At 38.9% G+C, this 21,806-nt stretch overlaps 1 protein-coding gene across 1 annotated transcript in view; it reads left to right on the forward strand.

The window, feature by feature from the left end:
- Nucleotides 1-3,613, forward strand: part of nectin3b (nectin cell adhesion molecule 3b) — a 70,773-nt gene extending 67,160 nt beyond the window's left edge. The window contains exons 7-8 of the mRNA XM_073825078.1: nt 67-169; nt 1,045-3,613. Of these exons, the coding sequence (XP_073681179.1) occupies nt 67-169; nt 1,045-1,212 (271 nt within the window). The 3' untranslated portion in view covers nt 1,213-3,613. The remainder of the gene's footprint in view (nt 1-66; nt 170-1,044) is intronic.
- The last annotated feature ends 18,193 nt before the right edge of the window (nt 3,614-21,806 follow it).

Here is a 21,806-nt window from a genome sequence, read left to right on the forward strand (position 1 = left end):
GTCATGCAACATCTACAGCCAGTGATATACGTCCTCTGATTGTTGTTGGTTTTTGTCCCTCTACAGAATTGACCTCCCTCCAACTCACAAGCCTCCTCCTCCATATACAGAGAGACCTCCTGCCATCCCTCTGGCCTCTCAAGCCCCTCAGGTGGCCTCATTCTCTCAGGTAAACCTCACACTGCTCTGTTTACTCAGTGGGGGTCCCGTCTCTACAGTCTGATTTACTCTCCTTCTGTGGTACTTTATAATGGAGCTGCATTTGAAAGATGACCACTGCTATGTTCCTTATTATTCAAGGAGAGATTACATGCTCACTTTTTCCAGCATATTTTTTCTCTTTTTGTCTTTTCTGGCCCTTTTCACCCATCCAACACATAACCCTGCTGAAAAATACACCAGCCTCAAGGTGGTTTGCTGGTTTAAACTGGTCTGGATGGTCTCCCACACAGACAAAAACGGTGGTCAGGTTGGTCCAAAACAAGCTGGTGTTGTGAAAAGTGGCCAAAACCTTCTTAAAATAATCAAAATGGTCTGCTGGTCTTCCAAGCACACTGGTTTTGAGAGACTAGAAGACCGTTTTAGCCTAGTTTCAAGTATTTCAGCAGAGAAAAATTACAACTGCCAATTGACCCTTCACCGGGACAGTAGAGTAGATTAACATCGGTGGACTTGAACTTGAAAAATGGTGTGAATTGAATCTTTCCACGGCTGAAACAAGATACCTTCTGATGTTCATTAATGTTATTTTGTGCTATAATTAGTAAAGAAGAGATGATCAGTTCACATGGGCACTACAGTGATCTTTGATGACACATTAAAAAGAGTATTGTTTGATTTTCTTAAAAAAATGACACAATTAGAAAGCTGAGACTTATTTTTCTACCAAAGGTAACCTGCTCTGTCTTGTCTGTTGCAAGCAACAGCAAATTTTATTGTCTAACAGCATTAGCACCCAGGGGAGCTGCTAATAATATTTAGTCTTCTTCTATGAGTATGTACATGCATACTAATGTATTTCATATCTGTTGTGTCTTTTTTAAGGCTCGTCGGATGGAGAGGCGCTACGAACTGGCTGAACGGGCGCCAGGAAGGATGGCTCGGAGAGACCTCCAGAGCCCCACTCACCATTCACTCTCCTATCAGGAGTGGATATGTCATCAGAATGGAGCAGACAGAGTTTACATCAACCATAGAGAACACTACGTGTGATGGCGTCCTTGTGTCAACTGCAGCGCACTGCCAGCCCCAAAGTGAAAACTGTTTACGAGAATACTGGGAGCAAAACAAAATCGGCGCTATACGGTAATTAGAACACTGAACTATTACTGGTGTATATACAAGGTCTATATAATGCACAGTGAAAACCCTGGCAGCATATATATGTAATAGGTCTGGCTTGTTTAACATGTACAGTGTAAGCCAATATAAAATAAATGACCTAGCCTGTCATGAGTCTCTTTGTTCACTCATATTTCAAATCTAGTGGTCAAACTGAGGGCGACTACAACTGAAATGTACAAAATGTTATTTTTCTGTAGGGATCATTGCTCTTTGTTGATTGTTTTAATCATATGTTGCATTACACAAGGACTTTTTCCTTGGTAAAATGTTATTTTTATTCATTGTAGACCAGTTGACATTTTAGGTGTGAGTAACTGAGATTTGATTTTGGCTTATGACTGCTAGAGGTCATTTGCAGTTTTCACTGCAATTTGTACGTAACACTTAAAAATAAAGGTTCTTTTTTGGCATCAACAGTTGCATGAACTTTTAACATCCATGGATACATTCCACTGGAAACAATGTGCTTTACAGCGTGAAGAAGGTTTTTAGATTATTAAAATGTTTTTCACTCTAATAAAATTGTTCTTTTATGAACTGTTTACTTAAGGGTTGTTTGGGGAGCCTAAAATAGTTGATACTTCTATGGCATCACGGTGAAAACTCTCTATTGGAACCTTTATTTTTAAGAGTGTACATGTGAATTTGAATCACAAGGCGCATGCAAAAGTAATTTTTTTCATGTTTTATGTTGCAGCCTTATGTTAAACTGCTTTAAATTATTTTTTCCCCACATCCATTTACACTCCATACACCATAATGACAAAAAAACTGAATTGTGACAACTTTGCAAGTACGTACATTACCCTTTAATCAGTACTTAGTTGAAGCAGCATTACAGCCTTAAGTCTTTTTTCGGTATGATGCGACAAGCTTTGCACATCAGAATTTGGCAATTTTCTGTCATTATTAGCCTCACCTCTTCACCTCTTAAGCTCCATCAGCTTGGATGGCGGCTTGCAGACATTTTCAGGTTTCTCCAGAAATATTTGATTGCGTTCAAGCCAAGGCTCTGGCTGGGCCACTCAAGGACATTCACAAAGTTGTCTATAAGCCACTCTTGCTGTGTGCTTACGGTCATTGTCCTGTTGGAAGTCAAACCTTCTGCCCAGTCTGAGTTTCTGAATGCTCTGGACTGGGTTTTCATTAAGGCTATCTCAATATTTCGGTGCATTGAGCTTTCCTTCTTGTCTGACAAGTCTCTCAGTCCCTGCCGCTGAAAAACAACCTCACAGCATGAGGCTGCTCCCAGCATACTTTACTTTTGGGATGGTGCTCAGCAGGTGAAGAGCAGTGCTTGGTTTCATTCAACTGAGGTTCATCAGACCAGAAAATCTTGTTTCTCACAGTCTAAGGGTCCTTTTGGTGCTTTATTGCAAATCCCAATTGGGTTTTCTTGTATCTTCACTGAGGAGATTGGTGGAGTGTTGCAGTTATGTTTGTCCTATACGTTTTTTCTATCTGCATATATGATCATGGAGCTCAACTAGAGTAACATCAGGTTCTTGGTCACCAGTATAACCAAGCCCCTTCTCCATCAATTGCTCAGTTTTGCCAGGAGGCCAGCTCTAGGAAGAGTCCTAGTTGTTCCATTCGTCTTCTATTATGGATAATGGAGGTTACATGCTTCTGTGAACCTTCAATGCAGCAGAATTTTTCGGTGCCTTGTCGCAAGCCTGTTTCTGAGCTCAACAGTCAATTATTTTGACCTCAGGGCTTGGTTTTTGCACTGATATGCATTTTCAGTTGTTAGACCTTTTCTGAGAGGTGTGTGCCTTTCCAAATCATACTCATTCAAATGTATTTGCCACAGGTTAACTTCACTCGAAGTGTAGTAACATCTATAAGTGATATGAAAGCTCCTGAGCTAAATTTCAAGTGAATATTTATGCAATGCAATCATTTCAGTTTTTTATTTCTAATACATTTGCAAAGTGTGCTTTGTGTGATTTTGTCATTATGGTGTGTAGATTGATGTGGGAAAAAAGTAATTTAAACCAGTTTACCATAAGGCTGTAACATAACAAAACGTGAAAAGAATTAATGAGTATAATTACTTTTGCAAGATGAAATGTTTTATGTACCCTGTAAATATCTAAGCCCATAATCAGTGTACTTGACAATAAACTGTGAATAGAGGCTTTTTCGAATGTTTACGCTCAATTAGATTATGTTCACTTTTTCAGTTGATGTAGTGAAGCGTGAATTTTGAATCTCATAACCAAAGCAATCTTTGCATTACATCATACCAATAATCAAATAAAGTGATGTAACCAGTACATATGAGACTTGTTTTATTGCAGTTCATTATCAAATGACGTCATTGTCCATCTAAAACAACCAACTGGAGTTACAGGCCTAATATAAAGACTAGAGTGCGCTGCTACTTTTAAAAATCCACACACAATCTTATTAGACAGAGTCAAATATAGGTTGTAAAACCTGATGAATGCTTAAAACGCTGCTCTATAGTCATCAAGACTGCTGGACAACTTTCCCCAGTCGATGATGGAAAATCTCAGACCGCAAAATGCTCTCTGGGAAGGCGCGAGAGACAGCGAATGGGGCGGCGGGAGTGCTAGTAAGAGGCTTTCGGCACAGACTTCTGTCTGCATGTCAACTTATGACTTGTGTTGTAGGTAAACAAACCGGTTATCTGCTGGGCAACTGGATGGGCAAAGCCATTAAACAGCATGCTTTTAATGAGGTGGCAGCCACCAGGGAGCAATCTATACTATTCTGGCCCCACCGTTCGGGGAAATGTCAGCCAGTGGACCCCCGAACACTCAATGAGAGCATTGTTTATTGCATCGGTGAGTCACCTTTCTGGAATGCATCCACCATCGCTATATAAAAATGTGTCAGTCCCACAATAAAGTGTAAGACTGGACTCATCCAAGATTAATCCAGTTAGACTAATAAAGGTGCACGTCTCAGTCCAAATCTATTACCGAGCTTGCAATAATACAACAGGCTTCTCATCACCTAACACAAACCAGAGACAGCCGTGCTTTGATATATGCACTCGTCTACTGTTTCCTGACAGAGCTTGTATATCCTTTCAAGTTTTGTCTCCTGATCTCTTGTTTGTGTGTCTGACCTGCGGTGGATCTGATATTTCACCGCATTAAGAAGCCATCTGAGGGATTTGAGGTGCTGAGGTCTATAATTTTCACGTGAGAGATTTCGTATTTGTTCTGGATGAGCAAACGCTCTTTCGTTCCAGCTAAGGTCTCGGTTTTGCGAGACTCTAGACACAATGTGGAATGTTGCATAAATATTTTTCCAATGGTATCTTCGGAGAACCAAACCTTTGGGAGCTTTATAATATGTAGACATCGAGCTCCTCTATGCTTTCCAGCAAGCATGAAACATTTTTGGTTAACTACAATGTAAATTAATATCTTCAACCGACAGTTCACACAAAAAATAAAAATTATGATGACATTTACTCACTGTCGTCATGTCAGTTCATTTTTTATGACGACGACGTCATAAAATTTGTGAACAAATCCATCTTTGGAGTTGGATTTTACAAGTAAAAGGTTGATTTGGTAAACAAAATTGGTCTCAATTATTTCTTCATGGATTGTTAAGTTTAAATTTTCAGTCGGTTTCTCACACTAAATTAACATACTGTTTTAGAAACTTGGTATTGAGTCATGTAAAACACATTTATGATGTTTCTCAGCCTTTTTGGCCCAAATGGCTCCCAGGTAAGATATTTCCTTCAGTATTTCTGCTATTATTATGACAAAGCTGTTTGTTTTTAATTATTTTCTTTTAAACATAATCTGGGAAACAAACAGAAAAAATAGTTATTGAGGGGAGAATAAAAAGATATGATTTACTGATTTGATGATTTATTAGCATTTTAATTGTATTAAAGAGCAGGTCATATGGTATTTAAAAGTGTGTTAATATTGTGTCGGAGTCCTTTAACAGAATTAAATGCATTTAATGTCTCAGAATATACATTTAATATTAAGAGTCATTTGTCAATTATTTTGAAACGATTCGTTCAAAGCAGTTTATGAGCTCAGTAAACCCCTCCCTTCCATAAGCCTACTCTGCTCTGATTGGCCAAGTCTGTTGTGATTGGTCTTTCCATATACAATGCAAGTGAATCATGCCCACAGTTAAAGTTTAACCCTTAAATGCATACCTTGGGTCTTTAGCGACCCGGGACGTCGTTCACTACCCTCTCAGTCCTTCATTTTTTAAGTTTGACGTCAACTTTCTTAGTATTCCTCAATCTATTTATTGTAAACAATATAACAAGAAAAAATTTCTGATTAATTTATTTTTAAAGTGTATAGGGTCGCTAGAGACTCGAGGTGTATAATAGTGTAAGTATATTTTTCGTGCGCAAAAATATGTAAATATCTCATGACTTAATAAACTTAATCCTCGTGATGTTTCACTTTTAATTATCGCAGGCATAAAACTAAAAATATCATCAGCAAAAACTGAACTGGTTTGAATGGCTTTACTGCAGAGCAATTACTGTACGCAACAAAATATAAATGTCACTATTATTTGATGGTGGATGTGGTGAATAAACTGTCAGCGATCAAAATATTGACTTTGAAGTCATTGAAAATGATAGTTTTGCGAATATGGTTGAGATTGTGAATATGAGCCAGATGCTAAAGGTACTGTGGAAGTGCGCTCTGAGGATGATGGCGATGGTAAAATCATCTGCTCAAATTGAACCCTTCTATGTTTTAAAATGTAATGAAATATGCTTTATTTTATTCCTCTGTAATTGTTCATAAAATACAAGAGGTTTTTGACACGTTAAATTAAAATAAAATAAAAATCTAAGATTACAAGATTAAAGTTGTAATATTTTGAGAATAAAATTCAAATTACAAGAATAAAATATAAGTATTACGAGAATAAATCTAAATAATACAAGAAAAAAAGTCTATATATTTTAAGAATAAAGTAGAAATTGCAAGAATAAAGTAGAAATATTTAGAGAATAAAGTTAAAATATTTCGAGATTAAAGTTGAAATTATGTGAATTAAGTCAAAATATTACGGGAATAAAGATAAAATATTTAGAGAATAAAGTCAAAATTTCAACAAAATTGAAATTACGAGAATAAAGTTAAAATATTTCAACAATATCGCCAGATCCGACTCATTTCGCCAGATAGGGTCACATTTTGACTTTATTCTTGTAATTTCAACTTTATTCTTTAGATATTTAAACTTTTTTTCTCATAATTTCAACTTTATCTTTTAAATATTTTGACTTTGTTCTCAACATATTATGACTTTAATCTCAAAATTCATAATTTATTTGTGGCACTAAAACGCTGTCTTACTAACGTGACTAACTGATGAAACAATACTGTTTGTAATCCAAAATATGTCAACATTCTTTATTATTAAATGAAGTAATTAGAACAACAACCAGAACTATTTCAGTAATATCGTGGTTTACCTAGAGACCTAAAGCTGCACTATACATCACATACTGTATTAGCACAAATATATGTGTATATATATATATATATATATATATATATATATGTGTATATATATATATGTGTATATATATATATATATATATATATATATATATATATATATATATATTGAGCACTCATTCGAAAATGTACACATAATGTATTAATCCTACTTACTGTCACGTTGAGATAGAGGAGATCTGGGTCCAAAATGCAGGGAAAGGATTTTAATGAACAATAAACAAACAAACAAAAGGCCAACACGGCACAACACGACACGAAAAACAAGAGCAAGACTGGAGCAAGAGTTCAAGGGACACAAAATACAAACCAACAGGAAACAATGCAGACTCACAGAGTGGGGAAGGAGTGGAGATTATAAAGTCTGTGATAATGAGGGTCAGCTGTGGGTGTGAGTGATGAGACAGGTGTACAAGATCAGGAGGGAAGTGCGAGAGGAAGGGAAAAGGGGAAACAGCGACCTCAGGTGGCTGAGGGAAAACCCCACAGCCCAGATCGTGACACTACCCCTCCCCTACGGAACGGCTCCCAGACGTTCCCTGAGGCCAAAAACAGTCTGGAGGGAGGAGGAACGGGGGAAGGTGAATCAGAAGGAGGGATGGCGGGCCAGGCCCGTGCAGTTGCAGCAGGCCCGGAGAAGAATGTTCTGGGAGGCTGGGCAAAACCAGCGCAGGGCATGAGAACTTGGGCAGGGCACGACCGGACCCAGGAAAAACATCCGCGGGCATCGCCGCCAGTGGAACGTCCGCTGTCATTGCCGCGTCCGGAACAGAGAGCACGGCCGCCACCGCGTCCGGAACAGAGAGAGCGGTCGCCGCCGCGTCCGGAACAGAGAGAGCGGCCACCGCCGCGTCCGGAACAGAGAGAGCGGTCGCCGCCGCGTCCGGAACAGAGAGAGCGGCCGCCGCCGCGTCCGGAACAGAGAGAGCGGTCACCGCCGCGTCCGGAACAGAGAGAGCGGTCGCCGCCGCGTCCGGAACAGAGAGAGCGGTCGCCGCCGCGTCCGGAACAGAGAGAGCGGTCGCCGCCGCGTCCGGAACAGAGAGCGCGGCCGCGTCCGGAACAGAGAGAGCGGTCGCCGCCGCGTCCGGAACAGAGAGCGCGGCCGCCGCCGCGTCCGGAACAGAGAGAGCGGCCGCCGCCGCGTCCGGAACAGAGAGAGCGGCCGCCGCCGCGTCCAGGAACAGAGATAGCGGCCGCCGCGTCGGGAACAGAGAGAGCGACCACCGCCGCCTTCCCGTGGAAGAGCGTCTCCACCCTCGCCGCAAAGTAGGGGCGCTTCAGCGCAGCCTCGGCGCTAAGGGCTTCCATCTGCGCCAAACAGGTGTAGAGGAACTCGAACCTCTTGGCCGACGCCGCCTCGAACGACATCCCCACCGTGTCGGGAACAGAGCGGGTGGTCGCTGGCCCCAGGCGGGGGAACGCCGCCTCCTCAAAAAAAATATTCCTCCCTGCTGGACCCATTTGTGGAGTCTGCATTCAGTCACGTTGAGATAGAGGAGATCTGGGTCCAAAATGCAGGGAAAGGATTTTAATGAACAATAAACAAACAAACAAACAAACAAACAAACAAACAAACAAAAGGCCAACACGGCACAACACGACACGAAAAACAAGAGCAAGACTGGAGCAAAAGTTCAAGGGACACAAAATACAAACCAACAGGAAACAATGCAGACTCACAGAGTGGGGAAAGAGTGGAGATTATAAAGTCTGTGATAATGAGGGTCAGCTGTGGGTGTGAGTGATGAGACAGGTGTACAAGATCAGGAGGGAAGTGCGAGAGGAAGGGAAAAGGGGAAACAGCGACCTCAGGTGGCTGAGGGAAAACCCCACAGCCCAGATCGTGACACTTACAGGTTGTGGTTCGGAGATGCTTGTTGGTCCAAATAAAATATGTATGTACTTATCTTTCATGGACAAGCATTGCGTTTAACGAAATTCGGCATTGAACTCTCCAAGATTAGAAAAGCAGTAAAATGACGAGCACAACAAAAGGTTCAAATTGTATTGCTGTGGTATTGTGGAAAAAATGAATTCACATTATCATCTTTTGGCAATGAAAACAAAACAAACTTGCTTTCACTTGCTGGGCCCCTTGGTGAGAACCATTGTTTGTGTCTGTCCTTTTTAAATCTTCGGAGCATCAGTCTTTAATTTCAGTTCATTTAAATTTTTGAGTGAACTAACCCGTTAAACTATACAGACTACTTTAAGTGCATATACAGTCTGCTTTACATTAGCCTACTTAGTGAATATCTATGTGAATTCTTAAAACCATCAGGGAATGCAAGAAAATTTCTTCTAGTTGCTTGTGAAATGTCATTTGTCACTTTAGATTAACGTAGACCATCACTGGCGCGATGCTGAAGTATGAAATAGGGCCATAAAGTGTCTCTTAACACAGCAAAGCACATCCAAAAATTCTGTCCTGCAACTGTTATCAGGAGACTGGTTAACTTTATTAGAACTGGAACCATCTGCAATGTCTGTCTGTCTGTCTGTCTGCATCTCCTTCTCTTGCATTCTGAACCCACCTTTAACACTGACACGTAATGGAGATGCAGTCAACGGCAGCCATATTGGACACCTGCCACGCTATACGGCCATTAAACTATTAAGTCAGCCGGCCCCAGGGTGACCGTCCAGTGCAGATTTACAACCCCACAGAAGAGAAGGGAGAAGTGGAGAGGGGGACAGTGGGGGGATGGTTAGCATAGTCCAACATTACAGATTTATGACGATGGAGCAGGAGGTGCTATGGGCCTCCTCCTTTTCTTCTCTTCTCTCCTTCACGGCTGAAAGTCACCCTGTTGTCTTTAAGAGACAGAGCTGACGTAAGGAACAGGAATAGCTGAGGTAACTCTGAGCTCAGGTTAGGACTGGGATGCAACATTCTTGACAGACAAATTGTCAGACAGAGGAACATCAAACGTGGCATGAAAAACAGCAGAATTCAAATTGGGGTTAAGGTTGGGCTGTTTTTGCTTGCACTTGCAAGTTTATATCTCACTTTTCAGACTTTTATAATTAGTTTATAACTAGCAGTTCTGAACTGCAAGAAACAGTGTCTGAATTGTAATATACTATCCATCTTATTTTTCCCATAAGAGCAGGCACAGCCATTTGTACATTTTTTGGGTCTGGCTTTGGGTTGATCTCTATTTTTAGCTGTACAAAACAGCTTGTCTTGCTGCTTAATATTGCAAATTGGTGTGTCTAATCATATTATTTTAATGTATTATCCACACGAACACACTGGTTTGTAGTGCAAACAGTTTTACTGTTTACTGCACATTGTTATTCTTCTGGTTATTTCCCTATAGCGGCTAATGAACCGGAGGTTCTGCCCATAGGCTTACTTCCGTTTAAGAATAAGGTGGATATCAAAGTAAGCTGTAAACGATAAAGCTATTTGCTCGACAATCCATTGCATTTATATGGAAGCCAGTTTCCACCACTGAATATAAAATAAAAAAGGTAATTGCGACTCTTTATATCAGAATTGCGTGATATAAACTGGCAACTGGGAGTTATAAAGTCAGAACTGAGAGATATAAACTCAAAATTCTGACTTTAATTCTTATGAGTGACTTTTTTTCTCAGAATTGGGAGTTTACATCTTTCATTTCTGATTTTTTTTTATCAGAATTGAGTGATACAAACTCACAATTTTGACTTCTCAGAATTATAAGATGTAAACTCGCAATTGCAAGTTATAAAGTCAGAACTGCGAGATAAAAACTCAAAATTCTGACTTTTTTCTCAAAATTGCATCATATACACTGGCAATTGCAAGTTATAAAGTCAGAATTGTAAGACATAAACTCACAATTTTAAGAAATAAAGTCAGAATTGCTTGATATAAACTTACAATTCTGACTTTTCCCAGAATTGCAGGTTTATATCTTGCAATTGTTTTCTCTCGCAATTCTTACTTTATAAGATGCAGTTGTGAGTTATTAAGTCAGAATTGTGAGATATAAAATTGCAATTCTGAGAAGTCTTTTTCCCCTTCAAAATTGGACTTTATAACTGACAACTGCGAGTTCACAATTCTGAGATAAAGGTTTTATCTCACAATTCTAACTTTATAACTGGCAATTGCAAGTTTATGTCTCAGAATTCTGACGCAATTGTGAGTTTTTATCTTACAATTTCCGATAAAAAAGTCAGAATTGTGACTTTGTATCTCAATTCTCAATTCTGGCACTCGCAAGTTTATAGGCCTATCTCGTAATTCTGATTATAAGACATGCAATTGCGAGTTTATATCTCACAATTCCGAGAAAGAAATGTCACAACTGCGAGTTTGTATCATGCAATTCTGAGGGGAAAAAAGTCAGAATTTTGAGATAAAGGTCGCAATTACATTTTTTTTTTTCATTCTGGTGGAAACGGGCTTCCATGTGTTTATGATTATAATACAGTAAAATAACATGATAACATATAGCAGTTTGCAGTATAAAAAAAACACAAGGACCTGTTTAATTTTGTACCGTAAAAGCCTCGCGTATTCAGGACGGTGGACTCGCCCCTTCGAGTGAATACGTAAAAAATAAGGTGGCTATAATCATGATCAGCATTAGCCAGTAGATGTCACCGTGTAACTTATTCAAACAACCGAATGTTTCAAAAATGATTATTAATTCAGGAACTATAAACGCCACATCACGTCCCTCAGAGATGCACAGCGGTTCATTTTGGATCTATTTTAGTTGGCGGAGCAAAACAGAGGGGTGTTTCTCAATACCAAGTACGCAAAGTTCGGACTTGGAAGTTTGACTTGGGAGTACGAACTCCCGAGGACGTGAGGATGCAAGTCCTGTAATTCTGCAAATGGAACATCAGTGTACTTGATAACGTCAGTCAGCTCGCCTTTTCTACTCCGGTTATCTTCACTGCTTCACTGTATGGATTTACAATAAGACGAAATATGATATCAACCAACTCTACCGCTTTTCGTTTTCAATTAAACATATTAAAGGTTGTATCAGCGATTTCTAGCCTGAAACATAAAGTGTCAAATTCAGCTGACCTTTCATCACGATCCGCTCGCTGCCTGCCCCATAAATTGTCTGTGAAAAAAACGCGTCTCTCTGGTCAGCCTAGGGTCCGAGATATGCCAAAAAAACAATCGGCACTACCAACCTTTCCACAGATAAACAAACAGTGTTCCAACCAATCAGCGTCAGGGGTTTGGTGTTGTGGACTTTCGCTCCGCCTCCCTCACATCCCAGCACCAGTAGGAAAGTCCACAACACCAAACCCCTGACGCTGATTGGTTGGAACACTGTTTGTTTATCTGTGGAAAGGTTGGTAGTGCCGATTGTTTTTTTGGCATATCTCGGACCCTAGGCTGACCAGAGAGACGCGTTTTTTTCACAGACAATTTATGGGGCAGGCAGCGAGCGGATCGTGATGAAAGGTCAGCTGAAATTGACACTTTATATTTTAGGCTAGAAATCGCTGATAGAACCTTTAATAGCTGCAAAAATGTAGTTCAGGGAATGTACAACATTACAGTGAAACAAAATATTTTATATCAAACAACATTGCCTCTTTTCTGTTTCATTTAACGTTAAACATATTAATAGCGACAAAAATGTGGTTCATGCAACGCCTCTGTGTTTTCTTCAAAATATAAACCACAACTCTCTTTTCGTACTCATTTTAAAAATAATAAAACAAATTAATGTGATTTAAGCTATATGTGCACTGTGCCTAATACATCTTTAATTAGTTACATCTTTTATAATAAAATGAAACATGACAAGCACAACTCTGCATTTTTTGTTAAATGTCAGTTTTAATGAACAATATTAGCCATTATAAAAGTATAAGTGTAAAGTATAAGAGACTTATGTAATCGGAAATAAAGACAAAAGCAGACAATTCGGTCAAATGCATGCTAAAAAGTCAGCGCTGAATTACGATTGATAAATAATTTATGAAGCATAACTTTGTCCTCAGTCAAAATGATATGACCTGGAATAAATAATAGATCCACGAGACCAAAAAAATAGCTGCTAGATTTACCGAAAACGAATTAGACCTCTTGTTTAACCACTACAGAGACATTGGGACCAGCGGCAAAAATCAGAAGGACTAGCCGTGGTGAGGCTCTCTCTGCGGGATACATGACCACTGAGCACCCTGGAACTCTCATCTCCGAACCCGGCGAAACAAATTTTCAAATAGGCGCTGTCTTTGTAAATAAACCGCAGATTTGAGTTTTAAACAACTACATTCTCACCTGAAATACTCTTAAACCTACATTTCATGACACAATAACAGTAATATTTATTTTGAAAGTTATGCGGGTTTTCTCCTCCGCCATTAACGCTCGCTGATTGGTACGAAATGCATTCTGGGATACATGGCTGCCTCAAGTTCGCACAAGTCTCCTCTTGATGCATCCTTGATAAAATGGGCGGAGCAAGAACACATCCGGGGATTTGAACTGTACTTGCTAGATGTGAACTTTGAATTGGAACAGTACTTGGGCGACAACTGATGACGTTTCACAAGTCCACAAGAACACAAGTACAGACAAGAACGCATATTGAGAAACGGCCAGATACTAGCATGATCTTGCACAACGCCGGAAATGACAGCCCATGAAGCGAAGATGACAGCATCCGGATCGAGCTGAGCATGCTAATGGATGGCTTTCTCCAGGTACATTATACTTCGTTGATTCAGTATGATAAAGACTTCATCAATCACATCTAGATTGGACCCATTTCAGTGGACAGTGAAATAACATTCCTCTTACTTGCTGACTCATATTTTTCGTTGTCTAATAAGATATCAAATGAAGATAGATGAAAAGATATGCGGAGTCATTCATTCATCCATTGATTTGTGTCAGTATATGGGACACCGCGGTTCATCATAACTTCCTAAAGAGATTATAAAGAGGAGCCAGACAGCTGCTGCAGAACTTAAAATCATCCACATTTATCTCACGTCTAGATGAAAAACAGCTGTTTATAAACCCTGCCACTAGTAAGTGCCTGTTGTCTTTTAGCAATAAAAATGCAATAATGGAGAGACACAATAATTCAGCTCATGGCTTTGAGTGTGTTATTATTAAAGTAAAAGTGGTTCTCAGCTGCAGGGTCACGAGGCGAATGACTTATGAATCAGTTCTTTTAATGAGTCGATCAAAACGACTCACCAAACAGATTCATTCTCGCTTTAATGCCCACACTTGCAGTCTATGTTCTTGACCACTTGCCTATTTACATGACGTGTTCCCTATGTTTGGCTCTAGTGTTAAAGTAGGTGTGAAGACTGCAAGTCTGGGTAGAACTTTTGATTACCTGATAGGACACACTATACTCTTAAAATATTATAACTTTTATTTCTACAATTTATCTACGATTTAAAGTCTCTGAACATATCTGCTTTATTCTCGAAATATCTTTACTTGATTCTCGAAACATTTCGACTTTAGTGGCAGTCCAACAAAATCATAGTGTTGTTAAAAAATGCTAAAATATAAAGATACAGATTTGTATTACACTGTAGTGTTATAGTAAAAAGAAATAAAAACAATACTTACAAAAACATTATTCATCATTCTTTAACAGAGTGACATCTAGTTAAGGTTGAAATTGTAAAAAAAAAAATCTAACTAAAAAAAAAGTATTATGCAAAATACACTGCCGTTCAAAAGTTTGGGATCAGTAAGATTTGTAATGTTTTAAACAGTCTCTTCTGCACATCAAGGCTGTTATCTGATCAAAAATATGCAAAATAAAATGTAATATTGTGAAATAATATAATAATGTATTTTAATATACTTAAAAAAATAATAATTTATTTCTTGGTGCAAAGCTGAATTTTCAGCATCATTACTCCAGTCTTCAGTGTCACATGATCCTTTAGAAATCATTATAATATGCTGATTTATTATCAGTATCAGTATTATCAGTATCAATATCTGTGATACTTTTTTCAGGATTCTTTAAAAAGAACAGCATTTATTTAAAATAGAATTCTTTGGTAACAATATACACAACTGTTCAAAACTTTGGGGTCCTTAAGTCATTTTTTTTTTCAATCTTTGTCTAAAATAAATGAATACTTTTATTCAGCAAGGATATGTTAAATTGATACAAAGTGATAGTAAAGACTTATATTATTAGGAGAAAGATTTGTATTTTGAATGAATGCTGTTCTTTTGAATTTTTATTCATCAAAAAATCTTGAAAAAAGTGTCACAGGTGCCAAAAAATATGAAGCATCACAACTGTTTCCAACATTGATAATAAATCAGAATATTAGAATGATTTCTGACGGATCATGTGACACTAAAGACTGTAGTAATGATGCTAAAAATGTAGCTTTGCATCACAGGAATAAATTATATTTTAAAGTACATTAAAACAGAAAAACAGCTTTTAAAATTGCAACAATATTTCACAATTGTTATTGTTTACAGTATAACATGGCGCTGTTTTTCTAACCCAGACACCCTTGTGATTTCTCTCCTGTTAAACCAAGCTATGTCAGGCACTGCCCTTATTGAATTGAAACCGTGAGACTGTTTCGCCCAACTTCTCTTCCTTTCTAATCATTATTTATGAGTTTTTTCTCAGTTCCGTTTGGCCGTTGGAAGAGAGAGGCTTTTTTTTCTTCTTCTCTCCCTCTCTCTCTCTCTTTTTTTTTTTTTTACAGGAGCCCAAAAATAGCATACATTTTTCTTTGTTAGTGAATGCTGAGGCAATTCAGGCTCGGACACCGAGATTGTGGAGAATACATCTGGTGTTATAAAGGAGAATATGTGTATGCAAGTGTTTTGTTAACACCGGAGGGATCAAGGTGCCCTATGGTGGTGGGGGATGGTCACGTGAACGATTGATTCTGCTCAATGTCTCAATACGTCATCCCTTGTTCTCTCTCTCTGGCTCTCTCTTGCTCAATTGTCCTGCTATTTCTTCATTTGTCCATCCATTCCCTAAAGATTGCCACTGCACAGGCTCTAGTTGTTTTTTCTCTGATGATTTTCACAGCTTCGTCTGTGATAGTGCTTCGTTTGACCTTCAAATTACCTAATGAACATCTTGAAGTGAAGATAGTCCAATAAAAGGCAGAAATGTAAGAAAATGCAGAAATGCAATACGAAAAACAGCTGCCTCATACAGCCGCAGTATGATTGAGACATGAGTGAACCTACTGTATCCCTGCTGATAGCTACATAATCTCCACACTATTTGGCCTGTAGCGTTCAGGATGGATGTATCCGCAGGGACAGCTGCGATAGTCCGAGATATTCCCAGTTTACAGCACATCCCCTTCTTCCGACCCCTTCCTCTAGACTCACTCACAGAAGTTTCCTTGAATAATTTCCCTTTCTCAGGAACAAAGAGATTCTCTCTCAGTCTGTCCCAGTGATGATCAGGGGCCATTGTGGCATTTCGGCTCAGTGAATGAGATCATTCAAGCGGCTTTCACAAAGCCAAAAGCACTGCGGGGAAGAGGTTTAACTCTTAATTGAAATTGCTTGCTATAAAATTACAAGTCAGAAAGGTCAGTAGTTTGCGAAGTATGAAAACCTCTATTTGTTTTTCACGTCTGCGTCTGAGTAAGATGGGTGGTGTAAATGTACAAGAGCTCTCAGGAAAGAGTGCACATCAATACAGAGAGGAAAAAAACACTGGAGTGTATGATCAATGAACAGGCATTTGTAGCGGAGCAAGGATCCATTTAGACAATCAATAATATTAAACAAGCAATGAATGATTGTTCTTATTATGAAGTGAATTAGTAATGTCATTCATTTCAGCCACTGTGGTCGAAACGTCCAATTCTGACTTTCCTGACCTATAAAAAGAGATTTCTGTGACTCACCTTGCAATGATCTCTCCATGACGCAGTTCTTGCTGTGAAAGCACTTTCTGAAACTTAATTATGGCATCTTTGCCAGACAGCCTCATGTTGGACTAGTGAGAAGGACCAGCACTCAAATGTAGTGCACTACTTCCACTTCTTTCCCATAATGCCGCTGGGTAAATCTTGCTGTGAGATCATGTTCTATCAATTGAGAATACACAGCTTAGTGTTCTTTAATTGACTCAAGGTGCGTGTATCCGTGTCTGATTCAACTGGAATCTTGTGTTGTTTGTGTCTGATGGTTGCTGATGAATTGCATGGCCAATCGATTCTTTATTTCGTGTCACTTTTAGGCATTTTGAGTTATTTTATGTTCGGTTATTTATTTTGTTTCTTTGCAGATGTTTCTGGTCAAGTGCGAGAAGTAGAGCTCGTTCATGCTGACGTACTCGAGATAGTATTTCCCTCTGCCGCTTTTGTACAACCACAATCCCAAAACGTGTTGGCAGAATCATCTGTGAGGATGTCATCATGAACAAAATTATAGCTTATTATCCTTTCTTATTTCTTTGCTTTATGATCAGGGGTTTGTGAAACCAAAAAAAATGGATCATGTTTGCGGAGAATGGAAATTTACATTTTTGGGGCATCTTACACTCTTAAAAATAAAGGTTCTTTATTGCCATCAATGGTTCCATGAAGAACCTTGAACATCCATGCAACCTTTCAAATGCAGAAAATGTGTTTATAGTGGAAAAAGGTTCTTTTAGATTTTTCAAATGTTCTTAAAAAAAAAGGTTATTTTAAGAACTGGTCACTGAAAGGTTCTTTGGGGAGCCAAACATTTTTCTTCTATGGCATCACCGCAAAAACACCCCTTTGGAACTTTTTTTAAAAGGGGTAGTTCACCCAAAAAATAAAACCCCCAGGGCATCCAAGATGTACAGTCAAGCCTGAAATTATTCATACCCCTGGCAAATTCTGACTTAAAGTTACTTTTATTCAACCAGCAAGCTTTTTTTTTTTTTTTTTGACCGGGAATGGTACAGGCTTCTCCCAAAAGATAATAAGACGATGTACAAGAGGCATCATTGTGGAAAAAAATATTTCTCAGCTTTTATTTACATAAAAAAAGTGGCATGTCCAAAATTATTCATACCCTTTTGCAAACTGTCACAATCTATGGGAAAATCCAAAGTTCTATACCATTCCAAATAGTCCAAGCTGTTCTATAGCATCCTAATTACCCTGATTCATTGGGAACAGCTGTTTTAATGACTCAACAGGTGAAAAACAGAAGAACACAAACAAAGATTTTTAACTCAAACTGTTGCAGTCTGTCAGCCATATAATGACAGTCCATGGGACCCACGGCTTTTAGAGTCAGAAAAACATACAAAGACAAAACCAAATTAAACCCTGCAGTTTGTGACGATACATTGAGGTCTTAACACACAAAACAATTGGTCTGTGCAAGACACTGAACAGTATTTATATAATTTTTACTTCTGATCCACCGCAATGTCCAACTGTCCTGAGCATGCTCACAACAGCCGGCGCGTGACGAAGAGCAAGCAATTATAACTTCAGTCGATCAGGCTCAAAAGTTGGGAGTCGGTGAGTCAACACTCCCGGATGAGTTTGCACAAGCAAACGTGATCTTTCATTTTTAATCGGTTGCAACAATCAGGTTAAGCACAGATCGCTTCCGCGTATGCATCTGCTATGCCAGAGAGCGTTGACGCACCACGCGCCGGCTGTTGTGAACGTGCTCAGGTCAGTTGGACATTGCTGTGGATCAAAGGTAAAAATTATATAAATACTGTTCAGTTTCCTGTGTGTTAAAACCTCAATGTATCATCATGAGCCACAGAGTTTAATTTGGTTTTGTCTGTGTATGTTCTTTTTGACTCTCAAGCTGTTGTTTCCCATTAACTGCCATTATATGACTGACAGACTGCAACGGTTTGAGTAAAAAATATTTGTTTGTGTTCTACTGAAGAAACAAAGTCACCTACATCTTGGATGCCCTGAGGGTAAGCAGATAAACATCAAATTTTCATTTTTTGGGTGAACTATCCCTTTAAGACTGTGTCTCCAAGATTGTGTGTGGACTTTGCTTGCTTGTCGAAAATTGTGATAAATTACAAACTTTAGATTTTGTGTTTTCCCTATTGTTCCATTTATTATATTTCACTTATCTAAGCAAAAATGTATTTACGCATTCAGGATCAGCAGAAGATTAGTTAAAAAGTAAAAAAAAAAACACTGACACATGGCTCAACAAGAAGGACGGCTTGATGATGTGAGAAATTTCGGGGAGTTTGTGATTCATATTCATGTGCTTTTATATCTTGCACAATGAACATTACTGTTATGAAATCTGCTTATTTAAACATGCTGCTATGGTATCAGGCTACAGATGGAAATGTATTGAAAGTTATGGTCAGTTCATCATATTCCATCTATTTCTAGAATGTTTTTGCGAATCGTGGAGTTTCCAGATATTATTGAAAAATAAGAGCCAAATAAATTGTTTGTTGCACCTTTTTTGGTCTCATGATGAAAACATACCTCTTATCTTTCAGCTCTTTCATCGTGAGTCATGTTTTGACAGGATTCATATCCAAGGATTCTGCATCTTAAGCCCAGTTCTGTGCTGGCTGAGCTACCAAGCAAGCTTGTTACGTCGGAAATGGGAAAAATATGGAGCTGTAATCATAACTGTGTATGAAATAGATTACAAGTGCTTGCTGTTTTACTGCCTCTAGTGGACATTTCTGTTGGAAACTGCAGTGATATGTACTTATGCCATGGATGTCAACCAGATGAGCTCCAGAGACGGATCATCAATGAAGACCTTGCCAACCTAGACGGCCATCGGTGCCACACCACAGGATCCTGACGAGTCCTCTACAATCAGACATTGGTACAAACTGCTGGTTTCGTCTGGCCAGAGGAGAACTGGTCCCCCGACTGAGCCTGGTTTCTCCCAAGGTTTTTTTCTCCATTTCTGTCACCTGTAGAGTTTTGGTTCCTTGCCGCTGTCGCCTCTGGCTTGCTTAGTTGGGGACACTTTCCAGCGATATCGTATATTATTTGAACTGAACTGGATGATGATATCCTGCCTTTAACTGAAAATTGATTATTTACAATAATGCGTTACTTACACACTATTGTGCTGTTTAAATACTGTGCAGTTGCTTTGACACAATCTGTATTGTTAAAAGCGCTATATAAATAAAGGTGACTTGACTTATAGGTACGTATTTTGCATCTTGCAATTAAGTTCACAGAGGTACGTTTGTCAGTCAGATCAAAATTAGAGAACAACCTGCAATTTCAAGGTCACTGCTTAGTCCTATTTAAAATGATCCTAACAGGACTAGAAGGGCCATTTTAAAGCATATTTTATAAATTAATTGCATTCTGAAGCATGGTATAAAAGACTAAAAAGAGATTTTTAAAAAAGAACTCTGATCAAAATTAGAGAACACTTACAGATACATCCAAGTTATTGGTGTTAATCTGGCACTTAGTGCTAGTTTCCTTAATTATATGACAAATCCTATTTAACTGGCAGTGTTCCTGTAATTTTCACTGAGATTGCAAGATTGGTGACTGAAACCCTGCGACAAGAGGTTTTCCAGATCAAGGCCAAAGGGATGACACTTTCAGCCATTGCAAGAGAAGTTGGTCATTCTTAATCTGTGATTTCTGCTCATTTTTAATTACATTAATTCATTCAAGTCCTCCAAAAAGGCTGGTCGTCCACGTAAGACAAATACACAAGACGACAGGATAATGCAAAGACTTTCAATGGGGAATCGGTTCAGCACTGCAGCTGGAATTGCTTGCCAGTTCAGCGCTGAACAAAGTAAGGATCTGTCTTGCCAGGTTTTAGAGAAGTCAGACTAAAAGTGCACTCTGCAGTGACCAAGCCTCTCATCAGCAGACAAAATCAAACGGCTAAGCTCACCTTTGCTGAGGAGCATTTTGTGAGGAAAGAGGAGAACTGGTCCAACGTTCACTAGTGGTGAAAGCAAGTTTACTTTATTTGGGTCTGATGGGAAACATTTTGTTCAGTGTCCAACTGGGGAAAGCCTGAAGCCCAAGTGCATAAAGAAGTCAGTGAAAGGTGGATGAGTAAATGTCATGGTTTGGAGGATGTTTTCGGGCCTCTTATACAGCTACGTGACAGGGCGAGTGCAATTTTTTAATCAGAAGCTCCTTTAGCAACATGCATTTCTTCCCTGTAAGCATCTCCCAATTCATGCCACAATGGAAAACAGGTAAAGCAGTTCCTTGAAGCTAAGAACACTGAAATAATGAGAGTCCTGATCTAAGCTTGACTGAAACTCTCTGGAAAATCCTTGGTGATAAAGTTATGACTAAGAAACCCAATACAGTTACCGAACTATGGAAGAGAGTGGAAAAAGAGTGGATCAAGATCACACCAGCGCAGTGTGAGAAACTAGTGATGTCCTGCGGCAACAGATGTGCTGAAGTCATTCAAAGCAAGAGCTTCTACACTTCTTACTTTTTTTCTGACAGCCGCAACCCTCCAAAATTTTAGTTGTAATCTTCTTTCGTGCTACAGCAGTTACTGTTCTTTAATTTTGATCACTTTGTTTTGCAGAAATGCCTTGGATATTTTGTCAAACATGTTAGTAGTGGCCTACCTACAGCTAATATTTTTGAAAAAAAATATGTTGCTAAAAATGAAGTCTCTATTGTGAACTTCAAAGACAAACAACCCTTATAGTCCCACTGAAATTAAGTCGGTAGATTCAAGAAACAATTCAGCTGATCCAATCAGACAGGGCATTTAATAAAGTTGAATAGCTTAATAAAGTTAACAACCTCTAGAATGTAATTTTTCTTCATATCCTCATTTAGAGATTTCCCACTACTGCCATATAACAAACAATGACACACAGGGGCAGTTTAAAACTAAAGTCAGTCTGAAGTAGGTTATTTAAAACGGCAATGAATACAAAATGTTCCTCTGAGTGCCACTGTTCATGTCAGTGGAGTATTGCTATTTTTTTACTTACATCCCTGAGTGTTCCTGCAGTGCGCATGAAACTGTCTTCCCGTAGTGTGCGAGATGTACTT

The sequence above is a fragment of the Garra rufa genome, chromosome 19 (assembly GCF_049309525.1).
Source record: "Garra rufa chromosome 19, GarRuf1.0, whole genome shotgun sequence".
In the NCBI taxonomy this organism is placed as follows: domain Eukaryota; kingdom Metazoa; phylum Chordata; class Actinopteri; order Cypriniformes; family Cyprinidae; genus Garra; species Garra rufa.